Genomic DNA, 20,409 nt, shown 5'->3' with positions numbered 1-20,409 from the left:
GTACACATGAGCTGTGTGAATGTAATACACAGAAATAAGGCTACAGTGGTACAATAAAGGTTGTGGTTTGAAACGACTAAATGGTTGATTTGAGATCATTCTGTTTCAACATAAACGTAGCTAACTTAACATGACCATGAATCTGCCACAAAGTTTAATGCTGGATTTTTTTTTTTCTTGAGGTTCTGAATGCCGATCACATCGACATGCAGTTTGAATTAATTCATCTTTGCCTGGTTGAACAAATAAATGAAAAAACAAAACTATAGACCAAACAGTACAGTACTTTATTACCATAGGCTTTAACATTACATTGAAACATATTTTATAAGGTTGGTAGTGTTTTCCTTCAATCCCAAAAATACATTCTTACATGTAATATATGCTGGTACTGTACAAGGGGTCTTCGATTTGCAATGGAGATCCACAAGTATCAATACAGCAATGGTCAAGTCATAATTACAGTAAATAGATTGTCTGAGTTGTAAGTCATCAATATTAAAACACAAAAACTGTAAAACGGGAGTATCTGACGACGCATTCTTATGCCACTGTGCAAACTGGTTCATTGTGCTCAGTTAAGTCATTTGTAAGTCTGTACTATCATAAACAAAACATCCCTAAATAGACAAACTGTCGCGCTGATATCCTGCTACCTAGCAATGAATACATTGCCCTTCCTAGAGGTTAATAAAACGTGCCCTTGGTCCAAGTTTTGTTGATTTCTTGACGCCGTTAGTGTTGTATTCTGAGGACGAAAATCTCCTTTGACTTCTTCACGCCATTAGTGTTGTATTCTGTGGAGGTATCTGTCAGGGTCACTCTCTCCACTTGTCCTCGAGCTTGAGAAAGATCGAGGCGGTCTCTCTGACCTTCTGCCTCGGCTCTCATTTAGAACCGCCGAAGGCCCTGTAGTTTGCTCAGTTGTAGTGTGCTGATGTGGGCCTTCGCTGCTGTGAGGCGCAGCTTCTGGATCTGTCTCTTCACCAGAGTCCTTTTCCTGACTGCTTGGGAAGCCCTCTTCAATCCTAAGTGAAATGAAAACATTTTAGTGTGAATAAGAACCTTCAAGTATCTTCAACGTAGAGCGAACCCATCCCAACCTATTTCCTTAAAAAAATAAAAATAGTGCTCTTCACAAAATGGGACCAACGCACTTGCTAATCGGGAAGCAGTCATTGGTGTCTTTACTGAGCATCTCGAGGAGGGTTTAGTCTGGGTTGTTAGTGGCACTCACACACACACACACACTTCAGTATAGTTTGTGGTATAATTGCAGTTTGAATTATTAATACAAACATCTCTAGGGGGTGGGTCAATTACTCAGTCCCTGTCCCATACGAATTGTACAGGTTTATTGTGTCCATGTATGAGACTGATTGTACCTGAGATGATTGAAGGCCCGTAACCAGTGTGTGCCCATTAAGTCCCTCCTGCTAGCCCTCAGGAGTCTGCCATGACTCCGGGTCCTAAGTCCCACCAGGGCCTGGGCTAACTCCGTCTCATCCCTGTGGGCCCAAACTAGTTGGGCCCTCTGTTCTGCATCCTGGTCACCAGCAGCCCTGAAAAGTCTCTGGAGTTGCCACAGGTTCACATTGCTGAAGATGTTCCCAGAGCCAGCCTTGCGTGCTCGCCTCTCAGCCAGGCGCCACAGGGTGGAGGGGTTAGCCACCACGGACGAAGGAGGGGATGCGGGCCCACTATCCATCTGAGGAAAAATGCAGGGCAAGGTGACATACAAGGGCTGTGCTGTAAAACGATGCAAATAACAGTTTCAAGTCAGAACATGGATGAGACATCAGCAGCTTCTAAAGAAACTCCACAATTGACATTTCACATGTCATGAGCTTTTTGCCTTTTCTAATGCCAAAAGAGAAAAATATTTGTGTCACAAACAGGATAAGTATGATAACTACAGAACCAAAACATAACATTAAATATTTTCAAGTAAATATTATAAAGGCACACACATATACATGCATAGTGTTGCTGTGGAAGTTCCGTTATACAAGGTCCAAGGTGGTCTAAATATTAGCTTGATAGGATTACGTTAGCGTCAGATGTATCATTACATTTGGGGGTCTACTGCTGTGCTTCTTAAACCAGATTTATTAACTCCACTTTAAAAGAATGTTCTATTGCAGCTTGTAAGTGGAGCACCAGCAGATCATTCACATAGTGACAAAAGGCTGAACTCAATTTGGGTCACAAATTCCGGTCAGTGAACGTTAGGCCGTGGATTAACAGTAGTTCGTCGTGACACATCAAAACACACTCTTTGACCGGCTCGTTTAACAATTCTACAACGTAACTATTAAATAACGGGGTGTCATATGCATGAGTTATGATGAAAGACGACAATTTGTCTCTCGCGTGCCTTTTAGCTGCAGTGTACTGATGGCAAATTAACTGTCGTGACAAAACACAGCTGAAACAACCAACTAATAATACTATAATTCTGGAAAATACGGCTCTCGAGATAAAATACTTAATATTCACAAACAAATGCAGTCACTATATAACTGGCTGAGTCGACACGTGTGTTTATGTTTACATACACCCTACTGGACTGACGCACAAAAATTGAAAATTGAAAAAACTTACCAAAATAATGGTCTTGTGTCGACAATAGTCACTTGTGTAGCATTTTCATTGATGCAGCCAACAGCTTTGTTTTTCAATGAACGCTGCCACGGTGTGTGACGTGAGCATTTTTGTTGGTTCCTTGGTGATCCCTTTGTGTCCTTGAGCCGGTTACATCGCTGACGCGCCACAATCCAATGAAGGGAGAAGATCCGTCACAGTAGGCGGGGAAGAGATTTACAAGGGCCAATCAAAAAGTTGAAGAGGCAGGCTATAAGAAAGGCCCCGCCTCTGCAATACGTCAGTCTTCTCCTTTGACGTCAATCGGGCATTTTGGCACGAGTGGTCCGTTTAGTAAACATAAAATGAGTTTGGAGCAGTGACGTTTAACCCGCCGTCAGTGTATTGTGGAATAATTACGGAGACAGCCTTTATTTTGTAATTTTGCACTTCCTTGTGAGGGGTCGGAGGGTTTCCGAGTATGGCAATTGGCAAATGCCATCCATCATGAATTCTTTATAAACGAAAGGGGTCAGGCCACATTTTTTTGTACAGTATTTACCTCCCACATTTTTTAAAGTTGCACCTCGTTGAAATGTGGATTATAAATGGTGTTTAATAGAAGCCTATAGAAGTGTGCCAAGAGAGTAACAGATTGGGTTTTGGGGGATTGTGCCCAATTAATTATCGTAAATGGTGCCCAATGAAGTACTTGTGTTTAACATAAGTTATCAAACACAAAAACTCTACTAATAATGTATATGAAGCAGTATACAAATACAGGATGAACATTACTATCACGTTTTAATACACATTTTTAAATCAAATACAACCATCAAGTAATGTCACAGGATGAATATTTAAATGTTTACCATTTTTTTTCGAGTAACCATGAGCACAATGTTGCATGAGCAATGAATAAAACAGGAACCTGTGAAAGACAGACTTAAGTCAGCAAATACGTGCATCCCAAAATTCCACCATTTGTCAGTCATGACGGAATACTGTCCTGTATTTTCCAAACGTGTTAGTCATGACCACCAATACTAAAAGCAAAGGGGAGGAAAAGGTATTTTATCAGGAATAGCCGATAAACATGAAAGTGTCAAAAATTTCAAATGTTTAACACTACAGTATTACAGCATAAATATAGCCTATGCTTTGCAATGAATGGGAAAAAAACCCAAGATGGATAAAGAACATTTGCAAAATGAGTCATGTGACAAAAAGTGTCAAAGGTTGAGTGTCAGAAATGTCAGCTGACAAAAAGAGGAAGTTGATGGACGGCTCATCTGACGCGCACACACACACACAAGGCCCCCTTCCTGCTCATTTGTCGTTTGCGGTTTTTATGACAAGCGGGTAGAATATTTACACACACAAAAAAAGTGAGATAAGTCAGTGCACCGGCTCTACAAAGAAGCACGGAGGGGACAGTAAAGCAACAGATGAGTGATGGAGCCTCAACAGATCAGAGAGGGTTACTTGGTGAAAAAGGTAAGAACACCGACTTCCTCATATCGACTCCTCCAGTGCGGCACATACACAAAAAGTGTCCCATTTTATACAATGTCCTCGCAGAAGGCAAGTGTAATCGAATTACACCAGAGTGGGCTGCCACGTGAGCAGTCTTGGTGAAGCAGAATGTTCATTCCCCAAGGTTATTTTTGTTCTTTCTCTTCCAAGCAATTCAACAATTAGGCATGTGTGATCATGAGGCAGGCAGCTTGTGTTTAGTTTTAAGTGTGACAGTACTGAGTTCAAGGACCCTCGAGGCCTACACTGCTCTTGTGTGTCTGTGCAACCACTAGTTCATGCAGGGATAAAATAAAGGAAACTTCAACATTAGATGGGAATATTGACGGTACAAGATAAAATGTGACAACACAGAATTCTAACCATGATCATCTTTACAACAGCAATTGTGACAGTCCAAATCAAGGTGATTCTTGCCTTGATGAGTAATTGCAGTATGCATCTACATCTAATTTAACTCAAGTATAATACAGTCGCATTGAATATTTTAGAACTGCTTGTTTTCAAACATTTATGTAAATGTCGTGTAATGAAGATCAGTGTTGATATTTAAAGATAAGATAAGAAAACCTTTATTAGTCTCGCAATGGAGAAATTCCCAATTCACAGCAGCAAAGTTATCAAAGGAAGAAGTAGAACAACAAAATATAGGAGCTGCTGGAAAGGCAGCCACTCTCGCGGCGCCATTTTGAAGTCAAAATAACAAAAATAACACAACACAACACATAGGACACAGACAGTCGTGCAATCTTCACCACTTTTCTGCATACATTTTGTTGTCTGAAGCAGTTATAGATGAAAGAGGAGAGGATCAAAGTGTCCTTTCACCAGTGGATCAGAGACGTCATGCTGAAAATGTGCACACGTCTGCTACAAGCTAAGTTTTGAAAGCAAACACGAAGCTGTAGCGTCCATTGACGAAAAGAGATTCCTTCACTTCTCCTGTCCCACGTAATCCGCTTCAAACTCCAAGCCGCGACTCCCAGTTCCAAATCTGCATCGGCGCTCCGCGCTAACGCTCCTTTCTTCTCATCGTCGGCTCCTCAAGCCTTACATCCATCCAGACGCAGACCGTTAAACTGTGAATCTTTACAGTGGATTATAGTATTGTGCACAATTTTTCGGAATAAAGCCGGTCTCTGTTTTACTACAACACATTATTATGATTCTGGTCATGATTATGGCACAGAGAGAGCTACTTTTTTTTTCTAAAGAAAAAGTTAAAAGTGTGTCAAGCAGAAAGTAAAAACATAAAAAGGACAGCATGTAAAAAATGTGTTGATTTTCACTGTTCATTATTTTTAAGTTATTAATTTCAATACGTTATATCACATCAACGTAATTTCTTGGCTGTAATTGTTGGTGATGTAATCGCTAATTACATTACATAGCTCGCGTCTCCCCTACAGGCTGACTTGTTCCGCCGCCATCTTTCTGCTACAGATATTCGAAGGAAACAAACTTGACGAACGTAGTTCCTCAACAATCATGCACTTACTCAGTCACTTGAGGGAATACCAGAAGTCGTTTGCGATGACATTTTGCTTGCACTTTTGCTGAAAAAAATGGCAGTGAGTTTGCGAAGTATGGTCTCTCTGAGGCACCATAGTGCTTCAAAATAGGCTCGCTTTGAGCTTTGGTCATTGTATTCTACTAGTTTACCACTAGATGACCCTAAATTCCACACACTTTACCCTTCCATATTTCTTTTAAAGGTTTGACCAAAGTAACACCCAGTATCTTACGCTAGTTGATCCAAATCTGAAAGATTCTTGCTTCAACATAAAAAGAGATTGACAGAGGTCGAGAGGCTGAAAATGGGGAGGCGATGGAGAGACGACAGAACATTTACGCCAATGCAGCATTTGAAATTTGACGAGTTAAAATCTGAAATGTCGAGTGTGAGTGACACATCCATTCACCCTATTATCATCTTAAGACGTATGCACACAAAAAAAGAAGAATAATACCAAGTACAAATAAACATTCATCTAAAAATGTCATGTCTTGGTGGCTCAAAGAGGTCACTGTTGAACTACTGGACGGCTGTGTGGGTGGTGTTGTCTGAAGACGGGCTGGAATTCTACAAGAAGAAAACAGACCAGTCTCCCAAAGGAATGATCCCACTTAAGGGGGCCGCAATCATCAGTCCTTGTCAGGACTGTGGCAACAGAATGGTACGCCCGTGTCGGATACACACACATTACTTGCAGCAGAAATGCGCATCAGTGAGATCTCATTTCATTCTCCAGTTGGTGTTCAAGATCACCACGCACAAGAAACAGGAGCATTTCTTCCAAGCGTCGTATGTGGAGGAGAGGGAAGTGTGGGTGAAGGACATCAAGAGGGCTGTTCGGTGCCTGCAAGGGGGCAAGAGGTTTGCCAGGAAGTCCACCAGACGCTCCATTCGCCTGCCCGACACCATCAACCTGACGTAGGGTCGCTACATTCCGCACAAACTAAGTCCAAAAGTAACTAATGTGAGAGTCTTGCTTGATATCTCACTAAAGTCCCCCATTTGTGTTCTCTTAGTGAGCTGTATACTCAGCTGAGAGACCAGGATGAAGGGGTCAAGGAGTTGAAACTGGAGCGAGAGAACAGAATCTTCAACCACTGCTTCACTGGTAGCGTTGCTTTTGTCAGTTGTTTTTCCCCCCCACTGATGCCAAGTTTCACGATGAGGTTTCATGTTTTCTTTAAAAAAAAAAAAAAAAAAAAAAAAAAAAAGGTTCAACGGTGGTGGAGTGGCTCATTTCCAAGGAGAAAGCCAGGAACAGGCCCGAGGCGCTCATGTTAGCCACAGGGCTCCTAAACGAGGGCTTCTTGCAGCCCGCCGGCGATCTTTCTAAGGAGGGTGCGGTGAGCAGGGAGAAGTCCGTCTTCTTGGATCAGACCGATGCTCTATACTACTTTGTAAGTTGATGCACATAATTTATTGGGCTCTGCTGAGGATGCTTAAAAAAAATCCTTGAGAAATTATACTTAGCGGTGGTCCATTGTTTCCAACAGCGGAGAGAGCCTTTTATCTCTTTTTCAGTGAAATCCAATACAAGAGCCACACACACGACAGAAAGTACCAAAATGGCCGCGCCCTCAGATAGCTAAAAACGGGTTGGATTTGCTGCTTAACTCATATCCCAGGAATGCAATCTGAATCCGAACGCAGTGTTTTGACTCGTGAAGGTACAAGGAACATATTATTGTAAGGAACATTTTGTGCTTGACTCCCCCTTTAAAGGGTCCAAAAGGCAAGACTTGTAAAAGAGGAACTTGTTTTAAGGTCTCAGTCATAGTCATTTAACATTCACCCTTACATGGTCAGCTAAGTCAGCAGCGCGTAAAAATGATGATCTCAAGAGCCTTTGTCAGTCTGAGACACTCAGACTGTCTTATCGAGTAAATTGGTTTGGAAAGTGATAGACAGCGGTTTTGGATGCAGGTCTTAGATTGTGTCTTAGGCGTGTGTGATTTTGTGACAGGCAGACAGCGGATTCTTCTGCGAAGGCTACTCCAGTGACGAGGACACTCTCGTCAAGGAAGAATTCAGAGGTATTATCGTGAAACAAGGCTGTTTGCTGAAACAGGTAAGTTAAGTAAAATAACTTGACAAAGAGTTTGAGTCCAATAGCAATGTGACGGAAAGAAGCTTCCGATCTTCATTGCATCAACGTTCACAGGGCCACAAGAGAAAAAACTGGAAAGTCCGGAAATTCATTTTGAGGAGTAACCCTGCCTATATGCATTACTACAATCCCACCAAGGTAAATACTGCATTTCCCCTCCAAGAGTTACTGTCCTCTTTAAGTGCGATGCTCTATGTCAGGGGGGTCAAACTCATTTTTGTCGCGGACCACATCGTAGTGACCGTTTCTCATGGAGGGCCGTTATGACTATGAAAACGTGGAATGAAGTCAAGATTAATGGTTCACTCAACGATTGTTTCAAATAGTGTAATCAGGGATTTGGTAACAAGAAAATGCTGACAATATCTCGCTTATTTATTATATATGAGAGGTTGAAATGTTAAAATTCTTAGCAATCATCATAGAAATTGACACGTTTGATTTGCTTTCGCAGGCCACATAAAATGACATGACAGGCCATAGCTGGCCCCCGGGCCTTGAGTTTGACACCTGTGCTACGCATTCCTAAAACAATGATTGCTGAGTGGGAAAGCTTTTATTCTGTTGTATGAGTGGAAACAGGTTCATCCACAGAAAAAAATTGTACGTTGTGCCATCTAATGGAAGAGCATTTAATTGTTCAGCCAGTCATTCTAGGTAGCTGGCATGGATAGATTTATAGAAAATATTTTTCAGACCAATGAAGTTAAGCGTAACTAGCTTTTACATGCTGAAATTAAAATCTTTATTTTTAGGGTGATGACCCCCTGGGGTCCATCTACCTGCGGGGCTGCGTGGTCACGGCTGTGGATTTTGTGCCCGACGGTAGGTTGAGAAACACACGTGATCCCCTTTCTTGCTCCTCAGTACCTTTTCATCTCTCAATCACTTGCCTCTTGCGATTCCAGCCAAAAGATACGACGTGGACGGCAACCTTTTTGAAATCATCACCTCTGATGAAACGCACTACTTCCTGCAGGCGGCCACTGCCGAGGAGAGAAAGGAGTGGATCGAAGCCGTGCAAGAAGTGTCCAAAACTGGGAATTAGAATTGGTCTGCAGGCTCTCATTTATGGATGGAGGTGCTCGATAGCAAAGCGAGAAGTGTGTGCATTTTCTCACGACTTCAAGGTTGCGTTCGAGTCATCTGAAAATTGTAGTCCAAGGAGCACTGCGTAACTGCCTCACGTTTCGCTTCTCATTTCCGCTTTCATGAAGTTAGAGATAGTGTGCTATCATATCAGCACATGCATGTGCACGGAATTCCTGGCTGGAAACGTGGGTGTGTATTAATACGTAAAGGTCTGCTGCTTACTTTATTTTATTCATTAAACTATGCTTGAGCTTCTCTGTAATGTGTGTATTATATATTTGTAGAGGGAATTTTAGTCATAACCTCACCGTATATGTTAATGAGCCATTGTCATGTTACCACTTTGCGTTGGATTAAAAGCACAAATAACCTCATTTCTTCGGGGGGTTTTTCGCTACATAACTGAGGATTACGCAGACAAGGAGAGAATGGTGAACACTTATAAATGTGAAATAAAATACTGTATACTAGTGATCAGTGGCGGTTCTGGGGGGGCAACGGGGGCCAGTGCCTCTGTAGCACCGATTCTGGCCCCCCCTGTGGCCCCCCCTCCGAGCGCAGATTACGCAGTCGTGCCGAGTCGCCGACGCGAAAGGTGGAACCAAAGTGCGTGATTTAACATTCTAGTCGGACCCTTTAGTGCGCTGCACCACTTAAAAATGAGCGGGAAAATGAGAAGCAGTCCGCAGAGAAGGAAATTACCATGACACGAGTGCTATTTGCGTGTGTGCGCGCGCGCATGTGTGTGTGTGTGTGCGTGTTTGTGTGTGCGTGTGTGTGTGTGTGTGCGCGTGTTTGTGTGTACGTGTGTGTGTGTGTGTAACTTTTTTAGTCTCCCTTTTTATTTAACAGGATCAATATATAAGACATTGCCTTTTAAAATTTGGATGATTATATGCATGTAAAACATCTAGCTTCAGTGTATTTGCAATTTTTGTCCCCGGCAGGCTGGTACCATGTCATCCCCTGGCTTGAATATTCTCAACAGATGGACACGGCGTATTGTTATGCTTGCAGACATTTTAGCCCTCCTAATACTGTTTTTTCTCATCACTGTAATGTTATGACTACAATTTCAAAGTCTGAAGAAATAAAAAGTCAAATAAGATTTCAAATCTGTCTTTTTAGCCCTGGGTTGAATGTGCCCCCCCCCCCCCCATCAAAACCCCTGGCCCCAGCCCAGCCCCCTCAGTGAAATTGATCCAGAACCGCCCCTGCTAGTGATAAAAAGTTACCGAGCCTTGTGCGTTTCCCATTTTTAACACAGGAGGGCGCCACGGGTCTACCCAATGATATTGTCGAGTACAACAGTAGTAGAATTGAAAAGATGACTATGTACCACAGGTGTTACCCAGCCTTTGAGCAATGAGCCAGGCCACATATTTGAACCGACAAAAATGTCACAATACGCTAACGGATGTTGCAAAAGGTATGCAGGGAAGTATACCGAAAAAATGAGGTCATTTAAAATTGCAGCTTGATCATTGAACACACCTGGGGGAATTTATGTTGTCTTAAATTACATTCTGTGTTTTACAAAGATTTATAGAGTTCAACATGATAGCTCACAAGTAAATGCATGTCTATTGATTCGGTTCCGTAGTTATTCAAGTATACCGAACAAGCCCTGCAACAAACTCATTAATTCCAAAGTGCAAGACAACTATCACGGGCTATCAATAAGAGAGTTCACAAAAGCAGGCAATCCAGTGGTTGCCATGGCATAAGAACAAAATTGTTTTCCTTCCGGCATCCAAAACATACGGAAATATGATTTAATTTAGAGAGCTCAAATTGCATACATTTGCAGTCTGGGTCAATTAAAAAGAAAGCACTTTAGGTAGGTGTTTGTCTTGCAGACGACATGCTGGTGAGTAATTGAGGCCTGGCATCTCGGGGCTATGGCACTACGAGGAAATACGTACGTTTTGCTTTTGTGAGGGATATTTTTCATCCAGTCATCACCAAAGGCCACTTGGGGGTCCCGTGTATTGAACCGGCCATTAGATTGAATAAAACCGATCGACGACAGTCCCGTGGTGTGAAATGACAGGCGATAATCACTAAAATATATCATCTTAAGTACAGAATGGAGCAAGAATGGTGTTGAGGATATCGCTACCGACTATATTTGTATCAGAATATGTTTTTATCCTAATCATACCTGAATCTGGGCTACCACCTGCATAGCGCTTTTCTAGCTTTGGCACTCAAAGCGCTTCACACCATCTTCCTCACCTAACGCACCGAGCATCAGGAGGTTCTCGATCTTGCTCAAGGACACTTCAACAAGATCGCAAGAACCAGAGATTGAATCCCCAACCGCTGGGTTGAGAGACGACCACTCTATCACTTAGCCATGCCGTTCCTTTATCTAAACATTTAAGAATCAAATAACCTTGCACTTTGATAATCAATGTACAAGCATTTCCCAAGTTGCTGCAACTTAATATGAATTTAGTCTGTTTATTAATACACAGAGTAGAATATGGATGAATACAGTTCCCATAGTCCATCCAAATCACATAAGAACATAACCATGTGCCCGACAAATTAAAAGATCAATTAATACACAATCGCTTTTATGAAATTCAATCCCAGTGACCTTCATACTCCCAAATGATGCCTGCTGGACAATTTGTGAGTCTGGTGGGTTGCTGGGCAGCAGAGAAAAGTTCCTAAATGAATCCATTCAAGTCTTTCAATTTGGAGTAGACGGCATCTTAAAATAATTCCCCCACTGTCATTTGAAAAAAGGTCACGCCGGGAGCTACAAAGAAGCCCGTCTGGATGTACTCGCACAAAAAGAGCCCGAGGCTTGCCACAAGATAAAAATTGATTTAACTCTGCTGAATGTCCTCCACGAGAAGTCAGTTAATGCAAACATAGACGGAGAGACGAATGAAAACTAATATCCTCCCAGAGGGAAGAGAAACCAAAACAAGATCCTCCAATATAGCACTGATATGAGATTTTGAAGAAATGAACTTCATCTTACCTCAATCCTGTCCTAAGTTTGGATGGTAAAATTTGATAAAACGTTCCTTTCTGTCCATATTGATCTGCGTTTGTCTTAATTAATCCAATAAACTGGCTAGTCACTGACAAAAGGAGTACGTCAGCGAACTGATATTAGAATCGGACCTTTTACAATGGCTACGAGGTCAATCATCTTGGAAAAGATATCTTTCAGAAACAGGTTTTTGCTTGGTGGTGGAACAGGAAAAGTGATGAAAAAAACTACAGTGAATATATAAAGTCTACCCCCCTCTCTGTTTAAATGCCAGGATTGTGTTATAGTTTGTTTTTTTAAAGTATGTATTTTAAAACTTTTTCTCTTAATGTGACCTATTAAAGAAATGAATTACCTTCTTATAACCGGGGATGTGCTAAAAAAAAAAAAGTCTCCTAAACATGGGAAAATGTAACATTTCACTCCAGGTACCTCAAATCACAGTTCAAAAGCTATCGTATTTGAAATACAGTAGATCAGATTTCTGCTCCAACAAAACAGGCAAGTCTTGAAATTTTTAACACCAATTAAAGATGGTTAAAATAGTAATCAAAGCATAGATTAGCTCCTGTTAGAGTAGCAGAAGCTAAAGCACACCCATAAATGTGATTATTATTATTTTTTTTAAAAGAGGCTCCTGGATCTAATGGTCAGAAGTGTTTCATGTTTGACACCTAATCAATGAAAACTAGTGAAACTGGTAGAGCCCTAAGTATGTACATGTCATATATAAGTATTTTTTTCTTATCTATCTAGATGCTATTTCAACTGTATGACTCATCTCCGTCTTCTATTATACCGTCTGCAGTGATCTCCCATCAGCCCAGTGCATTAGTCGAACAATACATGAAAGATAAAAGCCAAAGCTCTCAACACTTTTCCTGGTGCTGACGGCCATTTGGTTAACACACATACAGACGGTACGAGTCGCTAACACATCGTTGTTTGCATGCAGTCACCATGACTACTTAAACAGGAGGCGATCAGCATTCCGCCCTCACCCCGAGGGCCGAAAGCAGCATCAACAGTTCTGTGATGGACGTTTCTCTGTGATGGACGTTTCGGGCAGTCTAAATGACTTGCTGGTGCTTATGCCAGATTGTAATGCAAAGAGAGCTGTGGTGCCAGGGCGCACGTCCCATTCGGCAATATATGCAAAAGCAGCCGCGGCCGACAGGGAGAGACATAAAAATCAGGAAAATGGGACAGGTGAAATGGATTCAAATGATGGCCATGATGGGAAGGCCAAATTGTTTCGTGCTTGTGCGAGGGGGGGGGAAAAAAAAGACAAGAAAATCCATGATCTGTTTTGCTTCTCTTTCGATGCAGCTACTAATAGCTCGGGCGATCTACCTTTTCTTTTACAATTCTCTTGCAGCGCCTCAGCTTTTTTTGTTGGGTGTTATTTATTGGGGAAAGGGTGATGCCAATTTGATTGGAGGAAAAAAAATTGAAGCTGACCTTATCAGCAAATGTCATTTATATATATATGATGCAAAGTTATGGTATATATTTATGTGTAATACTATAAATGATGAGACTTGTGCACAACTTTTGTAAATATTTAGATCACTGAAGGCTACAAACAATAAAACAATTGTCAAACATTGGCCATTTGCGCAATGTTTGAAGGGCCAGCATGTAAATCAGCTAGCCGGATAATTTACACCGTTTGTTTTCATCAGTCAGAAACCTAGCCCGATTTAATTCAACATTTTTAATTGACACTCACAGGAAGCTGTGACATATTCTGTCGTCACAATAGGCAAAAATATATTGTACTTTCTCAGACCTAAAGGAAGAGCACTGCCTGCCACTATACTGTACATTGCAGAAGCTAGATGGAAAAAAAAATGTCACGAATAATTTTCAGGCAAAAGAGAACTTTGATATTTTCCATGGCATCACTGATGATCTCTCAGCTAGCCCTTTAACACCAGTGTGCTGATAATTGCAATCTCAACTGACATAATTCATTCTTATCCCCCCCCCCATGGGGAAAGGAGAAGTCTCCAAACAAAATGTTTGAGTTGTAAGGGGATGCGACAACTTCACATTTATTAGGACGACCACTTCAGTATTTGAGGCAACACGCTGCATTACAAGTCTACAATCCCTTGACTGCACTCATGAACAGTGATTCCAACATTTGCATTCGACGCCATATCCACCAAGTGTAAAAAAAAAAAAAACAGCTCATCGCCGAAGAAGAAATGGTCAACGCGAGCACAGGAAGTCACGCACGCAGGACAAGTTGACAAATGCTCAGTTGCTCATTCAACCTGTTAAAAGGCGCATTGATCAAATGGCTCCAACGTGAGCACAAGGCCAGGCTGCAGTGGGGGATCATTATTCATGAGCACCCAATGATTTACTGTCAAGCGGGCTGCGGGGAATGCGAGCGCGAGGATGCAAACAGTCATTCAGGTGGAGGGCAGCCCTCCAGTAATCATCTAATCACTTGTTGGCTGGACTTTACAAGACCACGTCTAATGATGCGAGGAGGAGAAGAGCTTGGTGGGTGCACATCTTGAGCACCGACTCTCTAAGTTACAAGATATCAACACACTACAAATGGGAGAGGGCCCCATGTCGATTTTTTTTTAAATGTGCATCCAAACACACATGACAGACGTGACGTGAATCATTTGATCTATGCTACCTCTCCTCTACTATAAAAAGTTGGTCTCACATGAACTGTTTTCATATCTTCAAGCTTTTGCTGACAAATATGTTTTACCACCTTTTTAGGGAAAAAGAATGTTAACAGTGGAATTATTTGCAGGGGGGGAAATGAAAACAACAACTCCTCGTTAATGTCAAATCTGCTCTCCCTGGGTAAACTCACTACGTAGTTTACGCAACTAAAAAGCATGACGTCTATGAGAGGAATGAATAAACACAAAGTTGAAACAATCTGGAGCCAAATGTGGAGAGAGTTGTAGGACTTGTCATTGTTGTCAGCTTTTCTCAAGATGGAATCATGGCGTTTTGAGTTGCAGCTGCCTTGAGGTCAACGTGACCATGATGCACACACACACAAATATGATTCGGACTCGATAACTTTGATTTATGGAAAGAACGAGCAGACAAAAGCAGAGAATTTTATGGTCAAGTGAGTTCTGTGCTCCTGTTAATACTCTACGTGAAACAAGTTAACAAATCAGGACATTCACATTAAATTATATCGATTGCCTCTTTTTTTTTTTTTTTTGCTGGTCACAATCTGCATACTTCAAAAGGTGTGTGCTGTGTTGTGTCAGGACTCACCATTTTTGGAAGGTCACTCACAAGGTAGCTCGACGTCCAAGTGAAGACAAGTGCAATCATTAAATGAATAAAGAGAACAAAACTTGGAACATTAAGTGGGCAAAGTCCATCCATCCATTAATCTGCTTTTCCTCATGAGGGTCGCGGGCGTGCCGGAACCTGTCTTTGGTCAGTAGGCGGGGTACCCCCTGAACTGGTTGCCAGCCAATCGCAGGGCATACAAAGACAAACAACCACCCACGCTCCTACTCAATCTGGTTCGAAGGTTTTGACAAACGAGTTGATTGGCAACGGGTGTGGCGCAAGCTGCATTGCTCACAGATGATTGATTGGAAAACTGGCAGTTCCTGGTTGGTTGAGATTAGGGTGGGTGTGTCTATGGTTAGCAGGAAGTTTAAAAAATAAAAAATAAAAATAAAAAAAACCAGAATGCTCTTTGTTGCGTCATATTCAGGGCGGCCCGGTGGTGCAGTGGTTAGTGTGTCGACCTCACAGTGCAGAGGTAATTCAAATCAATCCCAGCTCCGGCCTCCCTGTGTGGAGTTTGCATGTTCTCCCCGGGCCTGTGTGGGTTTTCTCCGGGTACTCCGGTTTCCTCCCACATTCCAAAAACATGCATGGCAGGCTGATTGAACACTCCAAATTGTCCCTAGGTGAGAGTGTGAGCGTGGATGCTTGTTTGTCTCTGTGTGCCCTGATTCAGGGTGTCCCCCGCCTACTGCCTGAAGACAGAACAAGGAGGGAAAACAAATACGTTTTGGAATGAAGATAGAATTACAACCCGAGTACGAACATGTTGCTCTTTCCCTTTGTTTATTTGAGTCATGTGAGCAGAGTGAAATGTTGCGTTTAATGTCATCGAAAGGGTAACCAATAACAAAAAGGCACAATGTCTGTATTGGCGTAGTCTTTATGGCAAACCAATTGAAGAGCAAACACGCCACTAAATGGCACCACACAATGTCATACACTCAGAGGGGGACTTTTTTTTTTTTACATAAAAATTTTATGATTTCCAACTACTGCAGCTCATTGGTGTAAAATGAAAGATCAAGGGTGTGCCTGATTATTTACTCCAAATTACGTTAACCTTGTGTTAACTTTGTTCATCGTGCGAGCGACGTACAGTGACAAGCTGTACATACTTAAATGCTCTTGCCATTGATCGCATCAGGCAGGATTCAGTTTTATGTCTGCCCTGACGACATTCACACAAATAACTTTGTGTTCATTGATTCATCAGGCCCAGATTTTACAGTGAGAAAGTAAATGGAGGTTTTAACTGAGGCGAGATCAGAAATTCAATCTACTGTATATTTAGGCGCTGAAAATTTTTCTCCTTGGCTCAGAAAATACTGCCGGAAATTCAGAAACCGCAGAGACATAAGATGCAGGAGCGTGCTTGAAATAAGCAGAAAACCAACATATTTTGAATGTTTAAAAAAAAAAAAAAAACACTGTCATACTATGTATGCCAGATCTTAAACACTGACCTGTTTGTTCGTCATATTTGCAAAATTTGCTGTAAACAGGATTTGCTGTTTTTCAGAACACATCAAGTCAGGGAATTTTAGCAGCAGATATGCCAAAGCTTTCGTGCGATTTGCTCCTAACTAATTTGTTTTTCCATTCCCTGTTTTGTCTGAAATCTATGCTGCATTTGTCCCCTCATATGCTTTCGCATTACAGTAAATAAAACCCGTGAAATTTAATTGAGTGTCCTCATTGATTCCAAGTCCATTCTTCACATTAGCAATCCAGATTTTAATGGCCGTGTTCACCTCAGATGAATGCATTCAATTTCCTCTGTGACAGGCAAGGATGAGGTCCTTAAATCGAGTTCATCCGCAGTCCTAGTGGGGGCGTAAGTTGACCTCCATCGCACCAGCACAATCTTCTTCAGATACGTGACCGTGTTGTTCTTGACGCTGACAAAGCAGATGGTATTGATCATGCTGTTGCTCATTGCAAGGCATTCGATGATGTAGAAGACCACCAGTGAGTTCTTCTCACGGGAGATTAGCGTCGGGTGGAAGTCCCGCAGGATCGTGAAGCCGTAGTACGGAGCCCAGCACAGGATGTATGCCATTAATATCCCAATCAGGACCATCACAGTTTTGCGGCGACAGCGCAGTCGCTTTCTTATCTGCTCCGTCTGGAAACCAGGCACATTCTTGAACCAGAGCTCGCGGGAAATTTGAGTATAACACATCGCCATGACAACCACCGGTCCGACAAACTCCACGGCGAATACGAGCAAAAAGTAGGAGCGGTAGTAGGCCTGGTGGTCCACGGGCCAAATTTGAGCGCAGAAGACTTTGTGAGTGGTCGTCGTGATGCCTCTGTGAGGGTACATGGTTTCCGAGGCAAAGTAAGCCGAGGGAATTGAAATGAGAATGGGAACAATCCAGACTCCGGTTATCAGGCAGTAGGCGGTTTCGTACTTCATTCGAGGCTTCAGAGGGTGAACGATGGCCATGTACCTGAGAACATAGACAACATCAAGTTGATGAGGCAGTCGATCGGGTCAATCTCCCAATTGGAGAGACCAACATTTTGGGATAGCTCGAGCTCCTTGCAACCCTGATGAAGAGAAACGGTATAGAATGTGGATCAATGGATGGATGGATTATTGACATGCTACCGAGGCAATGGACAGAAGTTTAGTCCAATTTTTTTTCCTTTTTTTGTTGTTCAGGAAGTGTCATTTAATTAATCATTCTATTGGTTCTTAATTTCTTCTATCATTTGTTGTTTGTCGGAGTAAAAACATTTAGCAAACTATCTTTTTGGTGAACCACTTTTGACCACTTATCCAGTTCTGGCTGATGGCCGATCTAGGGGCTTATCTCATCAGATTTTGTGGCAAAGCCAGTGTACTCCCTGGATTGATTGCCAGTCAATAAACACATCGTTTTTTTTTTTGTTTTGTTTTTTTTTTGGGGGGGGGGGGGGTTGTAGCTCTAAACAGACAATGACTCATTCCTATGGTCACTGAGCGGCTGCAGGATAGTCGCTCATGTAAACTATTAGTGAAAGTGTCTCTACAAAGACATTAAATGGGGGTTGTTCATAGTACGCTAGAAATGACGCAGTTGGTTCAATATAATTTGAAGTAGCTGACTGTGACTAAAATGATACCAGCACCTCATGCAATACAAACACTCTAAATGGCACAAACATTTGTTTAACGGTTTTGCTCTCCGCAGTCAGCCGGCACGCACCATTGAATCAGCGCAGCTGGATTGCCCTCCATTCTCAAAGTATGTGTTATTGACGGCTGTTTGTTCAAATATGACATCAACATAATCTTCTGTGCAATGGACCACAGAGAATGTGGTTCTCCTATTGCACTGCTCAAGTTAATGAGACATCCATCCTTCCCTTTTCTGATCCGCTTATTCTCATAAGGGTTGCGGGACGTGCTGTGGGCCCTATCCCAGCTGTCTTCGGGCAGTAGGTGGGGTACACCCTGAACCGGTTGCCAGCCAATTGCAGGGTACACAGAGACGAACAACCATCCACGCGCACACACTCACACCTAGGGACCATTTAGAGTGTTCCATTAACCTGGCACGCATGTTTTGGGAATGTGGGAAGAAACTGGAGTACCCGGAGAAAACCCACGCAGGCACGGGTAGAACATGCAAACAACACACAGGGAGGCCAGAACTGGAATTGAACCTGGTACCTCTGCACTGTGAGGTCAATGCGTTAACCACTGCAACACTGGGCCGCCACCGCTATATTTTTGTGGGATTATTGATCGACAGGTCTGCAATTACTATTTCATTTCATTAATTGGTTGTATGGTATGTTTAATGTGTAAGACGATGAGTGACAGTTATATAGTATAGTATAGAAAATGAAGCTTCAAGGTCATTCATGAACCAGTTTTTTACTCCTTCGGATGGCATCTCTGTTGTAATGTACTATTGATGGATTTCACATTGTTGACACCGCAATGACATCATACCTTCAGTGAAAACACAATTTCATGAAAGTCATCGGTTTTCAAAATTGAAGACACATCGTTTTTGGCCCATCATGTGATTTCAAATCCAGTCGCTACCACACAAAAGTTCAAAACATATTTATTACCTGTGTTCTGCATACTAAAACATTGAATGTATGATAAATCCAATAGTATGGAGAGTATATAAAGTGTTGTAAGGCATTTTGATTGGCTTACAAATGACCTTAAGCCCTTACCTGTCCACTGCAATGGCGAGCAAGGCGTTTGTGGACACGTAGAGCGACACGGTGCGTAGATAGTTGACCGAAGCGCACAGCACCAACCCATGATCCCACGACAGCTGTTTGACCACATAGTAGTCGACAAGGAATGGACAGCACACCACCGCTACGAGGAAGTCCGAAATGGCCAAGTTGGCGATGAGCAAGTTAGTGAGGTTGCGCAGCTTCTTGTAACGCGTCAACGTAGCGATGAAAATGAAATTCCCCAAGCCGCATACCAGCATGATGCAAGCGAGGACAACGCCGATGATGATGGTGGCCACGTAGAAGGCCAGACCCTGTGTAGTGTCAGGGATCTCATCGGGCGGAATGCCGTAGTCCACGTCGTAGTTGTCAATGTTATGATCCGATTTGTCAGGAAAAGGAGCCGTCAACAGGTGGCTGATGTTTAACTCTGCCATTTTGTTCGGAACCAGTTCGGGAACAACTTGAACTTTCAAAATTAGGGGGGCGGGGGGGATATGATGAGTCTTTGTGGTGAAGCCAGGCAGCGACTCCTTGTAAACACCTTAACTGCTACACTATTTGCCTTGAAGAGGGTGAATCATATTTGGAGAGTCACCACGACCTGTAAGACAAAGTTATGCATTATTCAACACCTGGTCAGGATTCATATCATTGGAAAATAAATTACACTGCCCGAGTCCTTCAGCAGGTTATCGAGGATGGCAGGTGGTGCAGTCCAAAAAAAATGGCTATGAATATGGCTGGAAACTTTAGCTGCGGCCACTACAGCGAGAAATGGCCTTCATGCAATTTATTGTAACCTTGTCAACTTTATCGCAAGGCAGTGTCACGAGACTAAGCGCAGTCTGGTTACAAGGCATTTTAAGCTACATCAAAACACGAAGCGCATTTGTAGCCTCGTATTACACAGCGTAGACTGCAAGGATAATAGGCTTGAGAGAGGGAAAGAAAAGTCAAGTGGTCTCTTAAGCGCATACAATTTGGGACCTCACCAATAAGTTCACATAAGAGGAGTACACAAAAACTGATAATTGGGTGGAATTTGAGCATTTTATTTCCTCTTTTCTT

The 20,409-nt window shown here is 42.4% G+C and overlaps 3 protein-coding genes across 4 annotated transcripts; 1 reads left to right on the top strand and 2 right to left on the bottom strand.

Annotated features, from left to right (window-relative positions):
* Nucleotides 1-264: 264 nt before the first annotated feature.
* avpi1 (arginine vasopressin induced 1) lies at nt 265-2,766 on the bottom strand. Its single transcript, XM_086121249.1, has 3 exons — nt 2,605-2,766; nt 1,386-1,708; nt 265-1,028 (listed from the first exon to the last, which is right to left on the bottom strand). The coding sequence occupies exons 2-3, from the start codon at nt 1,706-1,708 to the stop codon at nt 785-787; spliced, it is 567 nt and encodes a 188-aa protein (XP_085977375.1). The 5' UTR covers nt 2,605-2,766; the 3' UTR covers nt 265-784.
* A 1,113-nt stretch (nt 2,767-3,879) lies between these two features.
* plek (pleckstrin) lies at nt 3,880-9,942 on the top strand. Of its 2 annotated transcripts, XR_015102125.1 has the most exons (10): nt 3,880-4,080; nt 6,141-6,296; nt 6,372-6,553; nt 6,652-6,743; nt 6,848-7,032; nt 7,599-7,703; nt 7,797-7,880; nt 8,498-8,567; nt 8,651-8,845; nt 9,782-9,942. XR_015102125.1 is itself a non-coding variant. In XM_086122647.1 (9 exons), exons 1-9 carry the CDS (start codon nt 4,039-4,041, stop codon nt 8,788-8,790), a joined length of 1,056 nt encoding a protein of 351 aa, XP_085978773.1. In that variant the 5' UTR covers nt 3,880-4,038; the 3' UTR covers nt 8,791-9,942. The 2 variants fall into 2 exon arrangements, 1 of the variants encoding a protein (XP_085978773.1); XM_086122647.1 differs by having other exon boundaries at nt 8,651-9,942.
* Nucleotides 9,943-16,725: 6,783 nt separating this feature from the next.
* On the bottom strand, nt 16,726-19,775 carry prokr1b (prokineticin receptor 1b). Its single transcript, XM_086122638.1, has 2 exons — nt 19,330-19,775; nt 16,726-17,600 (listed from the first exon to the last, which is right to left on the bottom strand). The coding sequence occupies exons 1-2, from the start codon at nt 19,773-19,775 to the stop codon at nt 16,895-16,897; spliced, it is 1,152 nt and encodes a 383-aa protein (XP_085978764.1). The 3' UTR covers nt 16,726-16,894.
* Between the last annotated feature and the right edge of the window lie 634 nt (nt 19,776-20,409).

Source organism: Hippocampus guttulatus, chromosome 10, assembly GCF_054856545.1.
Source record: "Hippocampus guttulatus isolate MCC_2025c chromosome 10, RoL_Hgut_1.0, whole genome shotgun sequence".
NCBI classification, from domain to species: domain Eukaryota; kingdom Metazoa; phylum Chordata; class Actinopteri; order Syngnathiformes; family Syngnathidae; genus Hippocampus; species Hippocampus guttulatus.
This window is presented reverse-complemented; position numbering and strand designations above follow the sequence as displayed.